Source organism: Pelodiscus sinensis, chromosome 1 (assembly GCF_049634645.1).
Source record: "Pelodiscus sinensis isolate JC-2024 chromosome 1, ASM4963464v1, whole genome shotgun sequence".
NCBI classification, from domain to species: domain Eukaryota; kingdom Metazoa; phylum Chordata; order Testudines; family Trionychidae; genus Pelodiscus; species Pelodiscus sinensis.
Genome location: NC_134711.1, coordinates 226,701,749 through 226,726,085, shown reverse-complemented (window position 1 = coordinate 226,726,085; position 24,337 = coordinate 226,701,749). Strand labels below are relative to the sequence as shown.

The 24,337-nt window shown below is 39.0% G+C and overlaps 1 protein-coding gene across 5 annotated transcripts in view; it reads left to right on the top strand.

The window, feature by feature from the left end:
• GABRG3 (gamma-aminobutyric acid type A receptor subunit gamma3) overlaps window positions 1-24,337 on the top strand; it is a 549,662-nt gene that overhangs the window by 303,976 nt on the left and 221,349 nt on the right. For all 5 annotated transcript variants that reach the window (XM_075916398.1, XM_075916406.1, XM_075916388.1 and 2 more), the window contains one exon: window positions 20,764-20,984. In XM_075916398.1, the coding sequence (XP_075772513.1) occupies window positions 20,764-20,984 (221 nt within the window). The remainder of the gene's footprint in view (window positions 1-20,763; window positions 20,985-24,337) is intronic.

Sequence of the window (24,337 nt, the reverse complement as noted above, 5' to 3'; positions counted from 1 at the left end):
GGCTTTCTGAAAATCCAAGTATACTATATCTACTGGATCCCCCTTGTCCGCATGTTTGTTAACCCCTTCAAAGAACTCTAACAGATTAGTAAGACAGGATTTCCCTTTACAGAAACCATGTTGACTTTTGTCCAACAAACTATGTTCTTCTACATGCTTCACAATTTTATTCTTTACTATTGTTTCTACTAATTTGCTTGGTACTGAAGCAAGCAAATTACCGGTCTGTAATTGCCAGGATCACCTCTAGAGCCCTTTTTAAATATTGGTGTCACGTTGGCTACCTTCCAGTCATTAGGTACGGAAGCCGATTTAAAGGATAGGTTACAACCCACAGATAACAGCTCAGCAATTTCCCATTTGAGTTCTTTTAGAACCCTTGGATGAATGCCATCCGGTCCCGGAGATTTGTTAACATTAAGTTTTTCTATTTGTTCTAAAACCTCCTCTAATGACACTTCAATCCGGGACAGTTCCTCAGATTCATCACCCAAAAGGATGGTGCAGATTCAGGAATCTCCCCAACATCCTCAGCCGTGAAGACTGAAGCAAAGAAATAATTTAGTTTCTCCGCAATGGCTTTATCGTCTTTGATCGCTCCTTTTATAGCGGGATCATCTAGGGGACCCACAGGTTTTTTAGCAGGCTTCCTGCTTCTAGTGTACTTAAAAAACATTTTGTTATTTCTTTGAGTTTTTGGCTAGCTGTTCCTCAAAATCTTTTTTTGCTTTTCTTATTACATTTTTACACTTGATTTGACAGTGTTTATGTTCCTTTCTATTTATCTCACTAGGATTGGACTTCTACTTCTTAAAAGATACCTTTTTGTCCCTCACTGCTTCTTTTACATGGTGGTTAAGCCACGGTGACTCTTTTTTAGGTCTCTTGCTATGTTTTTTAATTTGGGGTATACATTTAAGTTGGGCCTCTATTATGGTGTCTTTAAAAAGTTTCCATGCAGCTTTCAGGGATTTGGCTCTAGTCACTGTGCCTTTTAATTTCTGTTTGTTTAACCTCCTCATTTTTGTGTAATTCCCCTTTTTGAAATTAAATGCCAGGGTGCTGGACTACTGAGGTGTTCTTCCCACCACAGGAATGTTGAATGTTATTATATTATGGTCACTATTTCCAAGCGGTCCTGTAACGGTTATATCCTGGACCTGATCCTGCGCTCCACTTAGGACTAAATCGAGAATTGCCTCTCCCCTTGTGGGTTCCTGCACCAGCTGCTCCAAGAAGCAGTCATTTAAGCCATTGAGAAATTTTATCCCTGCTTCTCTAATATCACTGCCCTATTTATGCTGGGTTCATTTTTGTATTAAGTTGCAATTCATATATTGTTGGAAATCAGTATTTCATAAAAATGCTCATGCCCTTGCCAATTCTTTTCTACATCAAAATCCTATCAGTATTCTTCATTTTTGTCCTTATCTGGGGCTGGGATGGGGGCACGCTGCACTTCAGACAGAGCACCCCTTAATCCTGAGGGTACGCCTTTTCTGGGAGTACAGAGCAACCCCCACCTACACACACACACACACACACACACACACACACACACACACACACCTTGTCCAGGGGCCAATGCAGGCTGTCAGCTCCATCGGTACTGTCCCTTTATAAATGGGACATCTGATCACTCTATGTACTGAGGATTGTGTGATATGGTAAACAAAGGGGGCAACAGAGGCTCAAACCTTCAGTATATTTAAAAAGTTAAATAGCTGTCTTAAGGAACAAAAATTACTGCACGTGACCACAGGCTAGACAAAATAATTTTCTCAAAGCAGAAAGGAAGAATGGATTGTATCTGCAGACAGACTGACAGGCTGGGAAAAGGTGTGTAATGACTAGCTACTTGAGGATTGTGAAAAATACTGTACATGAAGCTTTTAGATATACAGGCAACAAACAAAGAGAAATAAATTGATCCCCATTAGTTGAAGACGTTTGGAATGAACTGAAAAGCATTTCTGCCAGAGTTTGCACTTCACATTTTCTGACCTGTTTCCATGCTAAGTCAATACAGTGTTTGAAAGAAAGTATCTATATGCAGAAACAAGAGAAACCGTTTACACTTTGTAGACATGTTAAATAAAAAGGCTGTTATCATTATGAATAATGATCCTAGTATATGACCCCACTCATCCTTCAGCAAACGTGAAAACTTCCTAAGGAAATGAAAGAAATGTTAAAGCATCCCTGAGCTACTACTGACATGTTGGACACCTTGAAAAGTTTGATCTAATTGATTCTGCAGTAAATACTAACCTTTAAAAAACACAAAACTAAAATTACTTCTTTTTTCAGAAAGAACTTCTTGTATTATAACTTTCCCTGATAATTTTCCTGCAATTCTAGGACTTTCATGTGGATTAAATATGCATTTATCATGTGTATTAATGTACAGGTTACTAACCTGGATCTATAAAGAAAAAACTCCTTCCCCCAAACCACACTTTACAGAGTTATTTCCATCATAAGTCAAAATTCACCAGTAACCACATTTTAGTATTTGAGGTATCATCTCCTGTTTTCTTAATACAGAAATAAATGTGACTGCTGTATCTCATACCCCCTTTGTGGATACAGCATGACTTTTTAAATCAATCTATGTAAATATACTATGCAAACTTCATTTTTCCCCAATGAAAAACATTAGTATCTTAGCCATTCTGCTGTTTTTCCACATTAAAGGAAGTTTCTTTACTCTAGTTCTCTATCTCATTCTTTGTTTTTATGTAGGTGAAACATGGAATCTCACTTCAGTCAGCTGAGAGTAGCCAGATGTATTTCCCTAGAAAGATTCACTAGTCCACTTTACTCACAAGTCCACTTTACGCCTAATTCTTGTCTAGGAAACTGGACCTATTTTTCTCTAATTGTGGTGTCTCTAGCAGGATTTTGTTGTTGTTTGTTTGTTTGTTTTTTTGCCTCTTGATTGCTCTGGGCAAAACCTTTCTTTTGACTGGATTTTACCAAGAAATGACAAAATCCCAGATGACAGGTGAGGATTTCCTATTGTGTTCCCTCCCTCTGGGGCATCTGTCAGCAGACAGGATACTGGGCTAGATGGACCTTTGGTCTAACCCAGTATGGCCAGTCTTATGTTCTTATGTCTTTTCTCAGTCGTCGTAAGATTTATCAAATCAACTTTTTTCAATTTTCCCCCATAAGTCAGGTTTTCTAGACCTTTAACCATTTTTGTTGCTGTTCTCTGTACTTGTTTTAATTTATCCACATCTTTCCTGAAATGTGGCACCCAGAACTAGATACAAAACTTAAATTCAGGCCTAATCAGCACAGAACAGAGCAGATTTACTACTTGTCTCTTGCTTAAAAATACTCGTTAATACATTCCAAAATTATATTTGGGAGGGTTTTTTTGTTGTTGTTTTTTGGGGGGGAGGGGTTTGGCAACAGTGTTACGGCACTGGCACATATTTAGCTTGAGATTCACTATGGTCCTCTGACTCTTCTCTGTAATGTGCCTTCCTAGGCAGTCATTTCCCTTTCTGTATATGTACAAATGGTTGTTCCTTCCTCAGTGGAGTACTTTGCATTGAATGTCATTGAATTTCATCCCATTTATTTCAGTTGATCTCTCCAGATCATTTCCGGTTTTAATTGTGTCCTGCAAAGCACTTGTGAACTGTCCCAGCTTGGTATCATCCATAAGCTTTATAAGTGTGCTCTCTATGTCATTATCTAAATCACTGATTGAGATATTGAACAGGACGAGATCCAGAACCGATCCCTATGGGATGCCACTTCATGTGCCCTTCCAGCTGGACTGGGAACAATTTGTAACTACTCTCTGGGAATGGTTTTCCAACCAGTTATGCACCCACCTTACAGTTAAAGCTGTAAGTCTGTTACGGAGGTTATGGAAGTAATTGATTCTATGACCAGGATCTCCATGAATTCTGCAGCTGCAGGAGCTGATGCGGCTGTCCTCAGGCCCAGCTGAGCAGCTGGGGCAGCCCCAAGGCCAGCAGCACCAGTAGGTGCTACAGCTGCTCAGGGAGCCCAGGACAAGCTGGCAGCTGCTGTAGTGGCCTCAGAGCCTGTCTCACTGGTCACTGATAGAGCTGCCATTTCAGATTTGGATGGGGGGGGGGGCAATGATTCCTCTAATCTTTTTCATCTATGTGCAGAATAAATTATGTGCATTGAAGCATGTATGAAATGTGCATCACCAGTAGAAACAAAAGCTAGCTGTGGGCACTCAGCTAATCAGCTAGGAGGCATTTGAATCTTGCAAAAAAAAAAAACCCAAAAAAACCACAGTGTAGGCGAGGCCATTTGTTGGGGGGGGGGAAAACCAATTTTGCAAGATCCTGTAAACCTCATTTTTTGAGGAATAAGGGATCTTGCGGAAAAGGTTTTTTTTTTTTCCCCAAAAAATGGCCCCATCTACACTGCAGGGGTTTATTGCAAAAAACTCTTCTGCAAAAAGGATTGGAAGAGAATATGCAAATGAGCATGAGATTTGCAAATCAGTGCTTCATTTGCATTTCCTCTTCCTCAAAAAACAAAAAGTATAGACCGATCCTCAGTGATTCATCACCTATCGCCCATTCCCAGCTTCCAGCAAACAGAGGCAAGGGACATTCAGAATATAATGTTGGATCCCTACTTACTCTGGCAAATAGTCATTATCTAAAACACTGATGAAGATATTGAATGCAACCAGATCCATAACTGAAGGACACCTCTAGATATGCTCTTCCGACTGGACTGTGAACAGCTCATCCGTACTTTCTGGGAATGGTTTTGCAAACAGTTATGCACCTACCTTATAGTCAAGGCTATGAGTCTGTTACGGATGTCATGGAAGTTATGTGATAGTTTTGGTCTTCCCTGAGCATCTGCAGTGCTTGACCTCAGGAATAACTAAGATTTAGTCAGCATTACTTATAGTAAAAGTCACAGGTAGGTCGGGCTATGATTTTTTTTATTGTCCATTACCTGTCCATGACTTTTACTAAAAATGCCCATGATTAAATCTTAGCCTTGCTCATATTTGCCTAATTTGTTTATAAGAAGGCCAGGTGAGAATATCAAAAGCTCTACTAAAATCAAGATATACCACATCTATCACTTACTCCACCCTTTTTTTTATAGATTGACATGGCATTTCCCTTTTCTGGTGTTTGGGAATCTCTCTTATCTTTGTATTCCAAAAGTCATGAATCACTTAGTTGGTCAGATATCTTCTCAGTCAGCTCTTTGAGCATTCTAGAACCTATTTCATCAGGCCTATTTCATCAGTCCGACTTGAAGACATCTAACTTCTGTAATTAATATTAACTTGTTCTTTCTCTATTTTTGCCTCTGATCCTGTCTCATTTTCATTGACATTCACAATGTTAGATGTCCTATCACTACTAGCCTTTTTGGTGAAAACTGAAACCCAAAAGTCAGCAAAACAAATTATTTCCCCTGGCTTTGTTCTCAAAAATTACTGACCCATTACGCTTGTATTTTTCAAAAAATAATTTGTCCTGACATGGAAATTTTCAGTATAAGTGAAATTTGGCAAAGATATAACCAACTGGAAACAGTTCTGTAATGGGAAGCATTGGACATGCTTAGTAGGTAGCGCTATCAGCTTACACTCTAATAAAAAGTGAGTATTCTGAGACAGAGCTATTTAATCATGTTTATATTTTAATAGCTCTAAACTGAATTTGGATTTTGTTCATCCAGCATTTGTAGGCTTTGTTAATTTTACAATTCTATGAATACAATTTAGTCACACATTACCCTCTGTTGAATTTCTATGAGATTCTGATTGTTCTCTTTAAGCATTCCTCTTCAGCTGGTGTTCAGATTACAAACACCTGTACATATTTGTTAAAAGGCTACTGTAAGGAAGAGTTGCTTGTTTGCGATTATCTGCTTTAATATTATTGTCCCTGGTAGGAGTGGGATTACTGTTCCAGGATATTAACATATTTTCAGCATATGTGTTGTTTTGTGACAGCAGGTGTTACATTTTGATCATTGGCTTCCACTCATGTGTTACTCATCTGGATCATTTCAGTCCATTTGCCATTTGTTTAAGTGATGTTTTGATCTATTCAGTAGTTTGTGTGTGGGGTTTCTTTTTTTTAAAACACACATGTATATTTAATCTCATCTTGTTATCCTGTTTTTAGTTTCATTATTTCTGCATATCAGGATTATTTGCACGTTGAACTGTGTCAAATTTCAGGCTGCCTTAATTTGTTCTGAATGCCTTTTTTGTTCTTTTTTTTATTCTGAGTGATTTAATGCTAGGTTAGGAAAAATTACGATGTCGTTTTGATGATCCACCAAGCTTTGTGTAACTGTCCCTCTTTTTATTAGTTTCTGACTTATTTAAAAAAATTTCTGTTGACACGTTAAGACAAAAGTTCTCACACTATGGTAAAACCTGCCCTTACTGACTTCAGGGGCTATTCTACTGCAGTACATTTGGTGTTCATTCATTGAAATATGACCACTCAGCACACCTCAATTTTGACACTTTTCTGCAGTATTTCATTCACTCCTATCCAAATCCTGTCTCCTAACCTAGAAGCTTTTTGAAGGACATGAAATTTCTAAGGATAATTAATGTTGGCTTACTATCAAAGAATATAAAAATCACAATTAAAAACAGCATTAAAAGTCTCCATCTTTGAAAAGTCCCCAAATGACTAATCAGTCTAGCACCCCTCTCAAGTACTCTGAAGCTTCATGTTATTAGAGGACCAAAGAAAAGTTAAGCTCAAACAAAATTTTAAAAGTAAAAAGTTTAGTGTCTTCTCACTGGTTTTTCCACAGTCTGGTAAAAAGTTTAGTGTCTTCTCACTGGTTTTTCCACAGTCTGGTAACATAACTTTTGATTATGAGAGTCACTGAATTCAAGCAAAGAAAAGTCACAGTCTTTACACCTCAAAAGTCTGTTCTCCTTTTTGTGAGGAGACAAAGAGGAACTTTATTAATGCAACTTTTCAGCCAACTAACCTTCTTCATTCTAACTACAACTGGCTTATATTTATTTATCAGGAAGGGAAGAGCTTCTCTTTATGAGACAGACAATTAAAACCTCAGTTGTTCAGTGGTCTATGTGATACAGTATTTCATTTCTGAGGAAAGATCACCCAATTCCAAAATGACTGAGAACAACTCATAAGGCCAGTTTTAACTATCATTTTCTTGGTTTTCTGGCTCTGTTTTTGAGTGTGACGTATTGCAACTCAATACAAGTCTGAGGGGTAGCTGGGTTAGTCTGTATAGACTAACAGATTTATTTGTGCATATTTTTTCTTCTCTTATTGGCAATAAAATGGTATGTTATGAACTGATCTATGCCCCACTTTTGAAGCAAACATTCACCTTGATGTGTTATGAAATATATTTTAGAAACATTGGTGAGGAAAAAGAAGATCTCTTCATTATTGTATTGAAATATAATTAGAGCAACAAAACTAGAGCCAAACTCTATTTCTGTCAAACTGGTGTAAATGCAGAACTGTACCAATAAGGAAAATTAAGTGACTGTGACTCTGAATTTTACCTGTAGTATATTCCCATATCACAGAAGATTAGGTTGGAAGAGACCTCAGGAAGCCATCTAGTACAACCCCCTTCTCAAAGCAGGACTGACCTCAACTAAACCATGCCAGCCACAGCTTTGTCAAGAACATAGGCATTGCCACACTGGGTCAGACCAAAGATCCATCTAGCCCAGTGATCAATGCCAAGTGCCCCCATCGAGAATGAACAGAACAAGTAATCATCAAATGATCCATCCCCTGTCTCCCATTCCCTGACAAACAGAAGCTAGGGACTTATCCTCCGTGCATTTATCAAGCTCTTTTTTAAAATCCAAGTTGATTGTACATTGTGAGGAAATACTTCATTTTCTTTGTTTTAAACATGCTGCCTATTATTTTCATTTGGTGACCCCTCGTTCTTGTGTTATGGGAAGGAGTAAATATTTTTCCTTATTTACTTTTGCCACACCAGTCATATTTTATAGACTTCTATACTATTCCCCTTTAGTCATCTCTTTCCAAGGTGAAGAGTCCTTTTCTCAATAATCTCACCTCTTGTGGCAGCTGTTCCATACCCCAATCATTTTGTTGCCCTTTTCTGAACTTTTTCCAATTTCAGTATACCTTTTTTGAGATGAGGCAACAACATCTGCAAAAAGTATTCAAGATGTGGGTATACCATCAAGTTATATAGAGAAAATAAGACATTTTCCCTCCCGTGTATCCATTTCTTAATGATTCCAAACATTCAGTTTGTTTTTTTAACCGTTGCAGCACATTGAGTGGAAGTTTTCAGAGAATCCACAATGACTTCAAGAGCTCTCACTTGAGTGATAACTAATTTAGATCCCTATCATTTCATATGTATAATTGGAATTGTTATGCACTACTTCACATTTATCAGCATTAAATTTAATCTACCATTGAGTTGCTCACTCACCCAATTTTGTGATAGCCTTTTAGAAGCTCTTCTGCCTGTGACTTAACTATCTTGAGTAAATGTATATCATCTACAATTTTTGCCAATGATTACCCCTTTCTCCAGACCATTTATGAACATGCTATATAGGACTGGTTCCACAACAGACCCCTGGGGGACACCACTAGTTACACCTCACCATTCTAAAAATTGAAGAAGTGGGGCCTCTAAGGTAGGAGATTGCACCACCTCACTAAGTAACCTATTCCAGTCCTCCACAACTCTCCTAATGAAAGAGGTTTTTTTCCTAATATCCAACTAGACACCCCACACTGTAACTTGAGATTACTGCTGCTTGTCCTCTCATCTGTCACCATTGAGAACAGCCTAGTTCCATCCTCTTTGGAAACCCCCACCCCATTCAGCTAGTGGAAAACTGCAATTCAATCCCCCTTCACTTGTCTCTTCTGCAGACTAAATGAGCCCAATTTTCTCAGCTGCTCCTCATAAGGAAGTTGTTCCATACTCCATACTATAAAGGGATACTACAGATGTGGCCTCACCAATACAAATAGAGAGGAATATTCACTTTCCTTCATCTGCTGGCAATGCTACTACTAATGCAGCCCAATGTGCTGTTAACCTTTTTGGCAACAATAGCACACAGTTGACTTATATCTAGCTTCTTGCCCGCTGTAATCCCAGGTCCTTTTCTGCAGAATTGCTGCTTAGCTGGTTGATCCCCAGCCAGTAGCAGTACTTGGGATTCTTCCATCCTAAGTGCATACTCTGCACTTATCGCTGTTGAACCTTATCAAATTTCTTTTGGCCCAATTCTCCAATTTGTCAAAGTTACCCTTTCTATACACTCCACCATATCTACCTCTCCCCCCAGCATAGTATTATCCGTGAACTTGCTGAGGGTGTAATCCATTCCACCATCCAGATAATCCGTAAGGAAGATGTTGGCCCCAGGACCAATTCCTGGATACTTTGCTTGATACCAGCTGACCATTGGACATCAGGCTATAGATCACTTCTCATTGATCCTGATTATTCTGCTAGCTTTCCATGCACATTAAAGTCCAGTCATCCAAGCAATACTTTTTCAACTTGCGATCCAGAATACTGTGGGGGAACTGTATCAAAAGCTTTCCTAAAGTCAAGGTATATCATATCTTCCACTTTACCCATATCCAGAGCCAGTTTTCTCATCAGAGAAGACAGTTAGCTCCTGATGGGCCACAAGGTACTTTGTTCACATAAGCACCTGCAGGCATGATTACTCACTGCTCCCATTGGCTGTAGTTCACCCCTCCCCCCACACACACACTTTCCACAGCTTCCATTGTCTGGGAGTGGTGAACTGCAGCCAATGGGAGCTGTGAGCAATCATGCCTGCAGGTGCTTAGGTAAACAAAGCATCTTGTGGCCCATCAGGAGCTAACTCTGGCATACTACATCTAGCCCATGGGCTGCTTATTGCTACCCCTGTTCTAGTTACACAGCTCTGGTGGATTCCATCACAATAAGGCAATTAACAGCTGTGAGGACCAAAGCTGCAATGCAGAACGGAATAGCAGCTGTGGTGTGAAGAGGAACCTGTTGCAAGCTGTTACTATAGCAACTGGGAGGGGAACTATTGCTTCAATATAGAGGAATAGAGGTGGGCGTGTTTCCACGGCAACTGAGAGGTTTCCAGATCTGGGTAAATTGGAAAAAAAAAACCACACTGGCAACAATTACTTCTAATGTCAGGCATGCAATTAGTAGGGAGATAGACATATCAAGAATACCTGTCAATCACCTACATATATTAACTATTACATTTCTAATAATAAAGGAAAACTGAATTTAAGTTGCAGTGCCCCACACATACATACCAGCTGCATTTGTTTTGTCCCTCCTATGAGTTGTATTTTATATCAATATAAACATTTTACAAGAGTAATTGCAGAATTTCTTTTTTATTCTTCGGCATATATGCTCACAAATTTAGATAACTGCATTGTAGCCATGGAATAATATAATACTAGAGCAGGAGTGGGCAATACAAAAAATGGCAGCCCACAGGGTTAGTCCCTGGCCAGCCGCCACTGCTATATTTTCCTGTGCCTCCACAGGTATCAAAGGATCATAGCTCTGGTTGGCTGCAAATCATCGTTCACAGACAATGCGAGTGTTGGGAAGCATAATGGACCAGGTGATGCTGCTTCTTGCTGTTCACATTGGCCGTGAATGGTGATTAGCAGCCAACAAGAGCTGTGATACTCCGATACCTGTGGAGGAGCAGGTAAACATGGAGGTGGGGGCCCACAAGGGACCAACCCTGGGAACCACATCCAGACCACGGACTGAAATGTTCCCAACCCTGCACTGGAGTATACTTCTGAAACTGGAATGGAGAGAGAATAGAGTTTTTTTTCCTAAATATCGCTATCTATGTATGACAGTTGAGATCACACTTTCAACATTCATGATTGGAAAATGTACATTTGATTATTATCTAGGGGTACGTCTACACAGCAGGATTTAACTCAAAATAAGCTACACAAATTGAGCTACGTCAATTGCGTAGCTTATTTTAAAATAGGTTATTTCAAAATTTGGAGCTTCTACCCAGCACGTATTTCAAAATAGTCTTCCTCCAATTTCCCTTACCCCTCGTACAATGACGGTTACAGGAATCAGAATAAGAAGTCCTCCATCTTGACAGTATTTCAAAATTATTTTGAAACAACATTAGTTATTTGGAAATAATGTTGCTGTGGAGACGTACCCTACGTGTTATACAGGAATTACATTTCTTTTTGGTTTTAAAAAAACATTATAATAGTGGACTGTAACTTAGGAATTGTGTTTTGGGTATTTAATTACTATACATATGTGTGCATGTGTATTCATCTGTGTATCTATATATCTCTATCTATACATAATGTCTTTCTGAAATGTGGCCAGTGGAAATAAATATCTTGAGACTGAAGTTTTGGTTGAAATCCTGACCCTTTGAGCTGTATCTTCAAAATGTGGCCTTTATTTTTGGAAGTGTATAGGAAGTTAGTTTCACACCATTTGTTTGTGCTATCAGATGACACAAATTCTATACACCAATTCCACTTGAATTTTACATTGTGCATAAAAGTGGTTTGCATGTATTGAGTATAACAGGTAAATGCACAAGATTGTCCAAAATTTCTTTAGGCAAAACTGTATATGCACAATTGAAGGGCAGATGAGAACATTTTTGAAAACTGTCCTTTTGTCATCTGTCTCACTCAAAACCGCAGGGATCCTTAAGAGCATGCCTTAGCTAATATTACATCCAGTCTTTCCTAAGTATACTGTATAGACAATATAGAGAATACTGCAAATATTAGTGTTTAGCTAAGGCAAAATTCACAAATCTGAAAATGAACCAATTTCCGATATACTCTTCTGTTATGTTGAATGAAACAGCATTTTTGGAATGTATCAAAACTTAAGATTTTCTCTGTTAGAAATATAGCATTGTAGTGATTGATATGTTGAATAGTGTATTTATAGTTATGATATTGTAATATTTTGTCTTGTTTGGACATTTTTAGTATTTTACCTAAAACTGTTACACTTTTTTTTATGTGTTGGGTGAGATAGGCCTCATATTGTCTTTCTAAATGTACTCACGTATTTTATGGGTGAATGAAACTAAGCATTGCAAATAGAAGCTGGTGGTCTTGAATTTGCCCAAGTGAGAAGCAAGGGCATTCAATAACATGAAGAAGTTTCTCTTTATGTCTCCTTGGAGAATGAGAAAACAAACTGGTATTTGGTCTGATTTTTAAACAAGTTAAATTGTAATTACCTCAAACACAGTCTAGGAAGTGCATTTACAGTCGACAATGTAAGCAATTTGCACAGAAAGTTGTGTGTGTTGTCTTGTGTCCACATGCCTAACTTGTTTAAAAACAAATTCAATACCCATGATGTATTTTACGTCAGAATAAAAACTTTGATATGTTTATATCTCACAAGTATATCTGTATTATTATCACCTATGCATTAGCTTTCTCTCACCCCGCCCATGTTTATTTAAAGGTATTTTTTTTATGTATAGGGCTGATTTGTGCCAAACTACATTTAAGTCCTTTGAGCAGAGGCTATATCTTTGTTTTTGTGGGGGATATCTAGCATGTTTCTGAACATCCAGTCATTTTGTTTACTTGAAAGTGGCCACTGATGGACTGCAGGGACAGGATTATCCAATTAATTAAAAGCACTGTACTAGGAATTAGGCGAGCTGGATTAAATCCCCTGATCCACTATAGCGTTCCTGTGTTACCTTGGGAAAAATCACGTAACTTCTGTGCCTTAGTTTCACTATGTAAAATGGAGATGTAAACATAGTTCTTAAACCAGTGTCCCACCTGATGACTAAGGATGTCATTGAAATCTCTTCTATATTAGAGCTTCCTGCTGACTGCTGTTCTAACCTTGTGGTAGTCAGCTACTTTTTGTATTTCAGACTTCTGACTGTCACAGACTCCTACCACATCTGGAGTACCAAAAGTCAAACAAATAGGAGTCCAACTTCAGATAGGACCCTAAGTATTTGCCTTTGGATCAGGGAGTTCAGCAGTCCTTTTCCATGTGTTGGGGGAAGGGTGTTCTACTCTACCTTCCTTGGTAGGGCATCATAGTGGGTTCCAGTACTTGAACAGACAATCAAAGCCTAACTACACATACCTCCAGCTACCTCACTGGTCCACTTTACATATTGCCTTTCTTGGGCTTTTCCCTCAGACTCTTCTTGTACTCTTAGTGCATTAGTCTCATTCTCTCTCAGCTTCTCCCACTGGCTCACTTCATAGCTGCAGTTCCTACTAGGTAGTTTGTTCTTACTGAGGAAAGTTTTCTCCACTCCACTTGTAGGGCAGACCCTGACCCAGCTGGAGATTTCATGCTCCCTGCAGGCCCATCTTCACAGAGTCAAACTTCTTTCTTGCTGCTACTTCACAATTGCTGTGCTTCCCCCCCCCCCATGTAGAGCTACCTTCCTTGAGAGAGCCTCTATTTGCCAGTATCCCCCTCAGTTACCCGACTCCCACCAGGCTCCAATCATTGGGTATCTTCCAGAGATTTGCTGTCCTTCCTTGTTAGAGCTGAATTGCTGCGGTCAGCCCTTTTAACTGCTACCACCAGGTTTGATGCTTCATGCAGGTATAGTAGAGCAAAGCTGATTGTGTCTGCATGCTCTCATTAATCCCTTCAGACCCATTCACACACCACCTCCCCTCCTCACAGGAACATTGTTAGTATAGTGATAGAAATGTAGTCGTGTTAGTCTGGTGTAGCTGAAACAAAATACAGGACTATGTAGTACTTTAAAGACTAACAAGATGGTTTATTAGATGATGAGCTTTCGTGGGCCAGACCCACTTCCTCATATCAAATAGTGGAAGTAAATTGTCACAACCATATATACCAAAGGATACAATTTAAAAAAAATGAACACATATGAAAAGGACAAATCAAATTTCAGAACAGAAGGGGGATGTTCTGTTCTGAAATTTGATTTGTCCTTTTCATATGTGTTCATTTTTTTAAATTGTATTCTTTGGTATACATAGTTGTGACAATTTTCTTCCACAATTTGATCTGAGGAAGTGGGTCTGGCCCACGAAAGCTCATCATCTAATAAACCATCTTGTTAGTCTTTAAAGTGCTACATAGTCCTATATATTGTTAGTATAAACACATTAAAGCTTGTGAGGGGTCTTAAAAAGTTGTACCTGAGACAGACAGCTGTAGCACTGAATGCTCAAAAAGTGACCCTAAGTAATGACTAGCTGTAACAATTCTCTTGTTGGATTTTTTTTTTAGTGTTTTGCCATGACCCCTTTTTCCTATATGTTTGGCAAAAGATCTCTCATATCGTCTTTCTAGATGTTTCAATGAAATTATGAGCAAACCCAAGCATTGCAAATTAAGATTGGTGATCTTGGATTTGCTCATTTGGGGAATAAGGACATTAATAATATGAACTATTTTTAAGAGTTTTTCTCCATGTCTTCTTCAGGAATGAGGAAACAAAGAGATAGTTGGTATGGTTTGAAAATAAGCTAAATGTGCAATTTCTTTTTCCAATCCACATGCCCACAAAATACTTCCAAATAATTCTCATATTAGATCATCCAGTACCCAAAAGTGTCAATCCCTCACTCTCTTCGCCTTCTCTCCTCCTTCCCCCCACCCCCCAGACATATACCTACTCTTTCCACAACAACCCATCCCTTTATTGTCATGGTCCCATCATAGCTAAGTTAAGACACATTAGTCAACCCACTACAATGATATCTATGGTCCAGATGAAGACCTGGGCCTGCTTCTCTACTCCTCCCATTCTTTGTACACAATGTCTCTCAAGCCAAGGGGTACACACTACTTTTATATTTCAGAAATAAGTAATTAGGAGCTGGCTTATTATATATAATTTCTAAATTTATTTATTCCCATGAACAGGCAAAATTGTATTTGCGTAGGAAACATCTCAAATATGTGCTCAGAAAATTGATGTGTCTCTAGCCGTAACTGATGAGATTGGTTTCTCTGTTTTCTGATTTCTTCATTCATCAAGTATTCCTCTGAGTTAGCAGAAACACAAAACCACACCCACACACCCCTTGCTCCTATTAGTATTTTCTTGGCAGAAGATTATACACAGAACTTACGACAAAGCTTATGTTTTGCCTAAATATCATAAATGCTAGTATTATCTTCTATAAAATAATTGACATTCCTCTAAAAGGTAAAACCAGTGAATTGAAAGTGATCCTTGTCTTTTCATGCATTATGGTACAAATATTTACCTCTATGTGAGGCAGTCTAGCATGGAAGCCCTTATATAATTGAATGGAAAGGTAAGTATCACCTGCAGGTGAACACTCTTCAGACTCTTTGCACAATCTCTAAGTGGAGTTTAAATGGCCATTGCACATCCCTCCATCCTGCAATGAATGCTATCCATTGACTGCTAGGAGAAACACCCTTAGTGTCTAAGAAAATCAAGTCACTTCCATGTAGATGCATATAAATTAAAATTTAGGGTCCAGATCACCAAAGGCACGTAGGTGTCTGACTCCCACTGGACTCAACAAGAGTGATGCAAATAAATACCTTTTCAGGATCTGGTCCAAGGAGCCTAAGTTCATACACCCAGCTTTTAAAATTGACCTTTGTCTCTTGCTCAAAAACAAAATAAGCTAACTACCAAACCCCATTCACGATTTGGTTGAAGAATGAGGTAATTCCAGTGATTGTACTGTACTAATCTAGTATCCCCTTTTAAATGAATTAGTGGATGAAGAAAAAAAGGGAAGATTACAGTTCAGTTTTCAAATATAAATATTGGTCTACCCCCTTATTATCAAAAATAGCACATTGCATCTATAATGAGATACTTTTAAGCAGAGCTAAATTGTTAGGAGAGATGTTAGTGGGAAAATGCTGTTTACTGAGTTATGTGATACTGCTTAAATAAGTCACTTCAGGACAAGTGTAGGACAAAGAAACATTTAAAACAATAGACCATGTTTTATTATTAAAGGATGCAACACAGTGCTATATGCACACAGGTTTCAATTCAGCCCTGGTGTAAGCAAATTATTCAAGTAAATGGAGTTGCATCTCCCCACCATTGGCCCACACTTTACCAGTTGCATTTTGAATAATCTCTAGGGGAAGTTCTACATATAGTATTTAATAGCAAACACCAACTGGACTACTTTACTACCTAAAATATTTAAAAAGAAGGAATATGTGTTGTGGGAAGTGTGGGGAAAAGAATGGTGGACAGCAATTAAACAATTTCAGAGGGTAGCTGTGTTAGTCTGTAACTTTAAAAACAATGAGTGGTTCTGTGGCACCCTAATGACTAACAAAAATATGTAGAATCATGAGCATATTGATAACACCTTCATCATATGAACCCATGGGAAGGAGACCCTTGAAAAATTATACAGGGGTTTCAACAATTTCCATCCCACTATCAACATCAGCCTGGACTAGATCCACTTCCTTGACTTGTCTGGTATATCCACTATGGTACAAATAAAAGAAGGTTATATAAACACCCTCTGTACCAGAAACCCACTAACTGCTAGTCTTACCTCTAGATTCCATCCAGGACATATCACATGATCAATTGTCTACAACCAAGCCCTATGATACAACCAGATTTGCTCCAATCACACAGAGACAAACACCTGTAAGGTCTTTTAAGGCATTTTTAAAACTTAAATACCCACCTGGGGAAGGGAGGAGACAGACTGACAGAACCAGACCAGTACCCAGAAGTCACTTACTTCAATACAGGCCCAACAAGGAAAAGAACACCACTGGTCATCACCTACAGCCTCCAGTTTAAGCACCTCCAGTACATCATTGACGATCTAACATCTATCCTGGAAAATGATTTCTTACAGGCCTTGGGAGATAGGCCAGTCCTTGCCTACAGACAAACCCCCAAGCTGAAGCCAATCCTTTCCAGCAGACACACATTACTTCTCAGATACACTCTTCCAGGAACCTACCCCTGCAACAAAACCCATTGCCAACTCTTTCCACACAAGCGACACCATCAGAGGACCTAACCACATAAGCCACAATATCAGGAGATCATACAATTGCACATTCTTTAATGTGATATGTGTCATCATTTGCCAGCAATGCCCTTCTTTAATCTATATTGATCAAACCGGATAGTCTCTGTGACAAAGGATAAATGGACACAAATCAAACATCAGAAATTGTAACACACATAAACCTATAGGGGAATATTTTAACCTGCCTGGTCACTCAGTTGTGGATTTAAAAGTAGCCATTCTTCTACAAAGGAATTTCACTAACCAGTTACAGAAATTCCAGTTCTGCAGACTTTTTATCTACAGATTTGACACTGTTACCCTGGGCCTGAACAAAGGCATTAACTGGTTGGCACATTACAAAGCCAATTTCTCCTGCCATTAAGATCTGTATTTCCGCATCAAAATCACACATCCAGCCTACTTAATTAGCCTCATTAACATGGGTCCTACAAGTGACAGGTATTTCTTCAGCTGTTGTATGTTGGTTTCTGTTGTTTCCACTCTAGTTCATCTGAGGAAGTGGGTTTTGCCCATGGAAGCTCATGATTCTATGTATTTTGGTTAGTCTGTACTATTCATTGTTATTAAACAATTCAGGACTATCTTCTCTTGAATAAGCAAAATCCTAAATGTGCACAATAAACCAAAAGAGAATTACAGCTGATCCTAAATTTAGAAATAATTTGGCAATCAAAAGAAACATTCTTTTCCTTAAAATAACTTCAAATATGAATATATTTGCTCAGTCCATTGTTGTGTATAAATACACCATACTCATCAGCCAGATATATAAATATGACCTCATAACTTTGGCTCAATAAGTACTGGTTTCTACTTGCACACTAGAGTTCCACAAGCTCAGCAGTTAGGGAAAGCTGCTAGACATGTGGCCATGTCTAGCACAATCGATTCTGTATTTGGTGAATATATATAAGTTTTTCATTTCTAGGATGTTGCAATGAGGAGTTGGCAGAGACCAAGAAAATATTAGAACATAATTTGGATAATCCACTCTCTGTAATAGTGGCTCAGTAGGGAAACAATGATTTCTGAAGATATTTTAAAATATGTAGATGGGTCATTTTATGACCATTTTCCCCATTCCTGTAATTTCTGAATACTTCCCCTGTGTTTAAAAATAGAAATAACTATCAAGTAAGAGCTAGATACTTTGTTAGATTTTCTTGTCAAAAGAGATGCACAATTCCCTGCACACCAAGATGAAAATAAGTTCCCTTCAGCTTCAAATTTCTAGTCCTACCCTTGAAAATAAAGCTAATCAGAAATAAAAATCCCTGCTAGGAAGGTTAAAAGGAAAGGTTCTAGGAACTCTTAGTAGTTATGCTGCAAATCGTAAGGTGATATATTACCTGTTATTCCTATACATGCTAAGAATTCTTACATTTCCATCAGTTATTCATCAAGTAAAGGCGTGAGTCCCAGGGAGTGTTTCTCAGATAATAGTGTCAATGAATAGGGCTTTCTGGTGTTATAACATTAATTTTGAAGGAAGCCCTGCAAAAGAAGTTAGTTATAGGAATAACACAGTATAACCAGATAGCTCTCAGGATACAGTTAGAATACTAGGATAAATTAATGGCACAAACCCTGCTAATAACATACAATGGATACATTGTTACTGGTGTGCATAATGGAATTTGTATGTTTTTTCTTCTAAGAAAAAAACCAGGCAACTTAATGGAAAAACTATATTAAATGAAAATAAGGCTAGACAAAGACTCAAGCAAGGAAATGCCAGATTGGCCAAGACACCTTAATTCTGCCCTCTTTATGTTTATGCATGATGATAAAGTGTTTAATTATACAGTATAATCGTGATTTCCCGCAAGATTCCCATTCCCCCACCCCATCACTCAGTGTATAGATTGGATGCACCAGGATGCAGAATGAAGATCCCATAGGCAGATGTGGAACTGGTATTTTAAGCACTGGATTTTGCAACTTAAATATCTGTTAACAAAGTGATTTTTTTTTTATGTAATAATATATACACATTTTCTCGTGTGTGTGTTTAACTTCAACTTTATCACCTTATAATGACTACATAGTAACAGAACCATGGCAATAACAATGTAACTATATAAAAGTTTAAGATTGTAGCATTGGGACCATCATGTTAGTGTATTAATAGCAGCCTCAGAAGAGTTCTGGCTCTTGGCATTTGAAATACAAGAGGTGTCTATAAAGAAAAATGAGTATCTATAATTCCAGTATCTTTCTGACTATACATGCAACTGTTTAGAAACAGAACACTGTGTGAGTCTCTGCATGTGTACCATGTTTGGTACAATTTATCATTCTTCAGCTGACTTATTTCAGCACTAGTCATATTTGTCTAATGCTACCTGAATCTCAAACCTCCATTTCATTAGCAGCTCCTTAAAGACTCTGTTTTCACACAGAGGCAGATATATTGTCCAGGCATGAGAATGACTTTGCAAGAAAAAGGATGATCAAGATGCTGGGTAAATGCTGACAGCAATTCCAGGCCCCAGAAGAGAACAGTTAAAGGGCCCCCCAGGTGCACACACTTTGTGCCCGTGTGGACATTGTCCACCTAACATCTGGCTGGGATTGCACCTGTGCTGGCAGGTGCACAGTGAGCGTCCAAATGTGATTCTCAGCATGCTTTTCTGGCAGGCCAGGGCTTTCAGGTGTCTGCCCACTAGGCTTGCCAACTGACTAATCACACAACTCTTCCATTATTCCGTCCCTGAGAACATGCTTTTGTCCTTCCCCTTCTTACAGGCCTTGCCCCACTCACTCCTCCCTCTGGTAGTCACTCATCCCCATCCTTACTCACTTTCACCAGGCTAGGGCAAGGGCTTGGAGTATGGGAAGGGGTTTGAGGTACAGACTCTGGGAGGAAGTTTTAATGTGGGAGGGATCAGTCTGGGAGAGAGTTTGGGTGCAGGGTGCTAGCTCTAGGCTGGGCAGGGGATTGGGAGATGGGAGAGGCTGTGGGTGCAGGTTCTGAGAGGGAGTTGGGGGGCAGGATCTGGGCTAGGCAGGGGACTGGAATGTAGGAGAGAATGAAGGGAGTTGTGTTTACCTTGGGCGGCTTCTGAGAGTGACTGGTGCAACTCTCTAGGCAGGGGTTGATGAGATCTCCATGCATCACCACCCACAGGCACCAGCCCGACAGCCTCCATTTCCCACAGTTCCTGGCCAATGAGAGTTGCAGAGTCGATGCTTGGGGCAGGAGCAGCACATAGAAATTCCCTGCCCCTTACTCCTCTGGGGCCAAAGGGACATGCCAGATACTTCCAGGAGCAGTGCAGTGTGAGGGCAGACCTGCCTTAGCCCCAGTGCACTGTGGCAGAGGTAGCAGTCAGGGGCCCAGGAACCATTTTAAATGACTCATGCCCCTAAGCAATTGACCTCTTTGACCTTTTGGCTTAGCAAGCTTTGCTCCACCACAGAGGGCAATGCTGATCACGTTGTTTTTATTTTTTCCTAAAGCAAAATAATTGAGAATGAAAACAAAGAAAAAAAACTTCCGAAGACCAGATCCTTAGTTTGTGTAAATCAACACAGACCCACTGATTTTACTAGAACTATCCTGAGTTACATTGATTGATGATACAGCTGTTTAACTATATCCCATCAAAGACCAAATATAAGTGGAATATGTGGAACTGACTTCAATTTGTATGTTGTGCTTTAATTACAGGAATACCAAATAGATATATTTTTTGCTCAGACATGGACAGACAGTCGTCTTCGTTTCAACAGCACCATGAAAATACTGACTCTAAACAGTAATATGGTTGGATTGATATGGATACCAGACACTATCTTCCGAAACTCTAAAACAGCAGAAGCTCACTGGATCACTACACCCAATCAGCTTCTGAGAATATGGAATGATGGGAAAATTTTGTACACCTTAAGGTAGGAAGGAAGACTGTAGCTAAAAATATTTGGTCTCTTTTTCTGCAAAGTATTTTTAGATATTTTGTTTTCTACATGCTTCCTAATTTATATCGGAATATGTTTAAAGGATAGATAAATTGATGTGGTTTAAAAGAAATGCCATAAATATTTGTCAAAATTCAAAATAATCCTCAAGATAAATAATTTTTTTGGTTTTAAAAACTTGCTTATTTTTTTAAAACTTCACTTTGTGCCTTTTTTCTCTTTCGTATTCAGGAACCAAAAGCTGAAGTGACCAAATCCCTCTCTCCATGTTTGTAATTTATCTACAAGCATGCAGTCCCAGATATCTTGCATGAGAATTGGTTCCTATAAAGCTTCCTGACTTGGATTTTGATAGAGCTGGGGGAAAAATCAAAATATTTTTGATGAAAAATGTATTCTTTTTTGACAAAAGAGAAGTTTACATGAACCATGTTTTTTGTCATTTTTTTTTTGTGTGTTTTCAGTAAAAAAGCACCTACAGAGTTTGGGTTGCTGTTCCAAGTAGACTGAACATTTTAAGTTTTAGATTTCTAGATTCCTTTCCCAACCCCCCAAAGTCCAAGAAAAACTTCTGCAAATACAAAGAAACATAATCTATTTGGTTGAAAATTTTTGCAGGGAAGTTGACATTTTTCCCAGCCAGCTCCACTTCAGAGGGCAGATTAGCTCAGATTGGACTTACTTATATGCCTAGAGGTGTATATAAACCAAACAGAGCCTCTGGGGAAAGATTAATCTGCTTCTTGGAGCACTTAATTACACCAGGATTTGACACTGGATTTTATTCCTATCTGTGCCATTTACTTACTCTGTGCCCTTGCGCAATTCAGTTAACTACTCTATGCCTTATTCTACCAATTTGTGAAAATGCTTTGAGTTCTACAGAAGCTTTGAGTTCTACAGAAGAAGAAAAAAGGATGCAAACTACATATTTAGATATTCTTCCTCAATTAGTATGCTAATGTTTAGGTGTGTAATGTTTAGCATCAATGTCAAATTCTATATACAAGTCATGAAATGTTTTGCTAAAAAGGTGAATGATAGGAAGAAATGTTAGAGCTTATCTCGGCAAGACTATCATAAAGTATACATTTGCATTAAAAGGCTGCATTTTAATAAAGACATCTGCTTTTATTCAGTGGAGGTGTTGCACTACTCAAAAGTGGAATTCCACAATGAACAAGATTTTCTATACAGCAAGCAATCTATTTGTAAAATATATCTTCCATGCTACACAGTTGAGGCACTGATTGTATTCATCCTCCTCAGTCCATCATCACGCTATTGATATTTGTACTGTATATGGAAGTTGAGCTTCAATGACAAGTGTTCCTATTTACTTACTGTCAAACAAGAAAGGGATTTGACAGCTGGAAACTGCCACTAAAAGTGTGTGTACACTAGAATAAAAGTCCTTCAGTACCACTATGGCTGGCCCAGCTCAGCTGACTTGGGCTCTGGCTGCGGAGCTAAAAATTGCTGGGTAGATTTCGGGATTGGACTAAAGGAGGGCTCTCCCTCACTGTATTCTCCAGCCAGAGACTGACTGTCTACACAGCAATTGTATAGCTTGAGCACCATGAGCTCGATTCAACCGAGCTGGGCCAGTGGCAGGTGCTTAACTGCTAAGTAGATGTACCCTACATGAGGTTTTTTTTGGGATCCTCCTCTTTTGAGGTGTGATCTAAAGCTCACTTTTGTACATGGAAAGTATCTCAGTCACTTCAGTGGGCTTTCAAAGAGGACCTTGATGAATGAGAGAAGATGCTCATTTGGTTAGTTTTTGAATGTATCCTCCTTTTTATCTGGCCCATATTTGCCAAATTGTGCACAGTTATAGACCCCTATGAAACCGCACTGATGTAATAGAGTTTTGTAAGTGTTACTGAGAACACCATCCATCTCAGGAACTGAAAAAACATCTTAACATACACTGGAAATAAGAAAACCTTTGGCTTTTGTCAAAGGGTGGACTGGACTTTTTAAACTTAAAAAAACCAAATGATCTGGTAGCACTTTATAGACTAACAAAACATGTAGCTGGTATCATGAGCTTTCGTGGGCACAGCCCACTTCTTCAGATGACTGGAGTTTTGAGTTTAGGATGAGAGAACTGGTCCAGTCCACCCTTATAAATGGCCTTTCAATGGGGCCTGATAAGGGGCAGCTGGTGTCTATAAAGACACTGAGGATAGCAGATGACAGGCAGAGGAATCTGTGGTGCAGAAGAACTGGAGTAAGCTGCAGCCTCCTGTAAGAGAACCTGATTGAAAGAGTTAGGGCCTGAGCTAGAAAGCTGAGCTGCAGCTAGGGCAGATGACAGAGTTGCAGGAAAGGCAGGGACTTTTGGGATTGCCAAAGAGAGGAGAAGATACCTGTGAGGGCAGAGACTGAGGCTAGCAGAGTAATTGCCTCATTTTATTGCCATTTTGGTTCACTGGCTTTGGAAAATAAATAAACCCCTGCCAGAAGGGCCCCTGAAACTGATCTGTGTGGAGTTTCACTGGGGGCCTTGAAGAGAGGAAAGATTGACGGGCACATGCTGCTGCACCACCTCAGGCCATGGGATTCTGGAGCCTGCTGAGCTTATTACAGCCCTTCTTTGCTTGACTGAGCATTTTAAATATACAGAAGGAGCTCTGATTCCAGTTTTACCCCTCAGACTTTCCTCTAGGTAGGAGGAACTCTATAAACCTTAATATTCACCACCTAGGACATACAACTCAGCAACAAATAGGCAGCCTTCATTATCGCAGCCTATTGAGTCTACAAAACTGTATTTAAGAGGCAATTGCAGCATCACCAATTTCCTCACTGCAGATGCCTCAGAAAGAACAGCCTTGAGATAACTAAAGTTCTAAATTCAAGAGAAAGTGTACAAGTTTGTGCCAGTTCCATTTTCTCTTCCTTCTCTCCTCTGGCCACTTTAGGGCATACAGCCTTGGAGTCTTGTCCTGCTGTACAATTGAAACGCCTGAGCAGAACTAATTTGCTTACAACTGAGCTTCTATAGCCTTTTTTCTGGCTGTCAGTCTAAATTTATAAGCATCCAGAACTTCTCAAATCTACTTTGTTTGTTTGCCTTTTAATTAGTTTTCCTAAAACTTACTATTTGCTGGGAGAATTTCAGGAGTGAAGTTAATGCATGGTTCATTATTTGAAAATAGCTTCCAAAAAAAATATATGATCCACTTAAATATATAGACAGACTTTGTTGTTGCATGGACTCAAACCTCTGTCTTAATAGTAATTTAAAATTTGGCCTTATTTGTAGTGTGTCCTATGTTAATAAACCATTTCAAACAAAGCTTTAAAATGCGACAGGG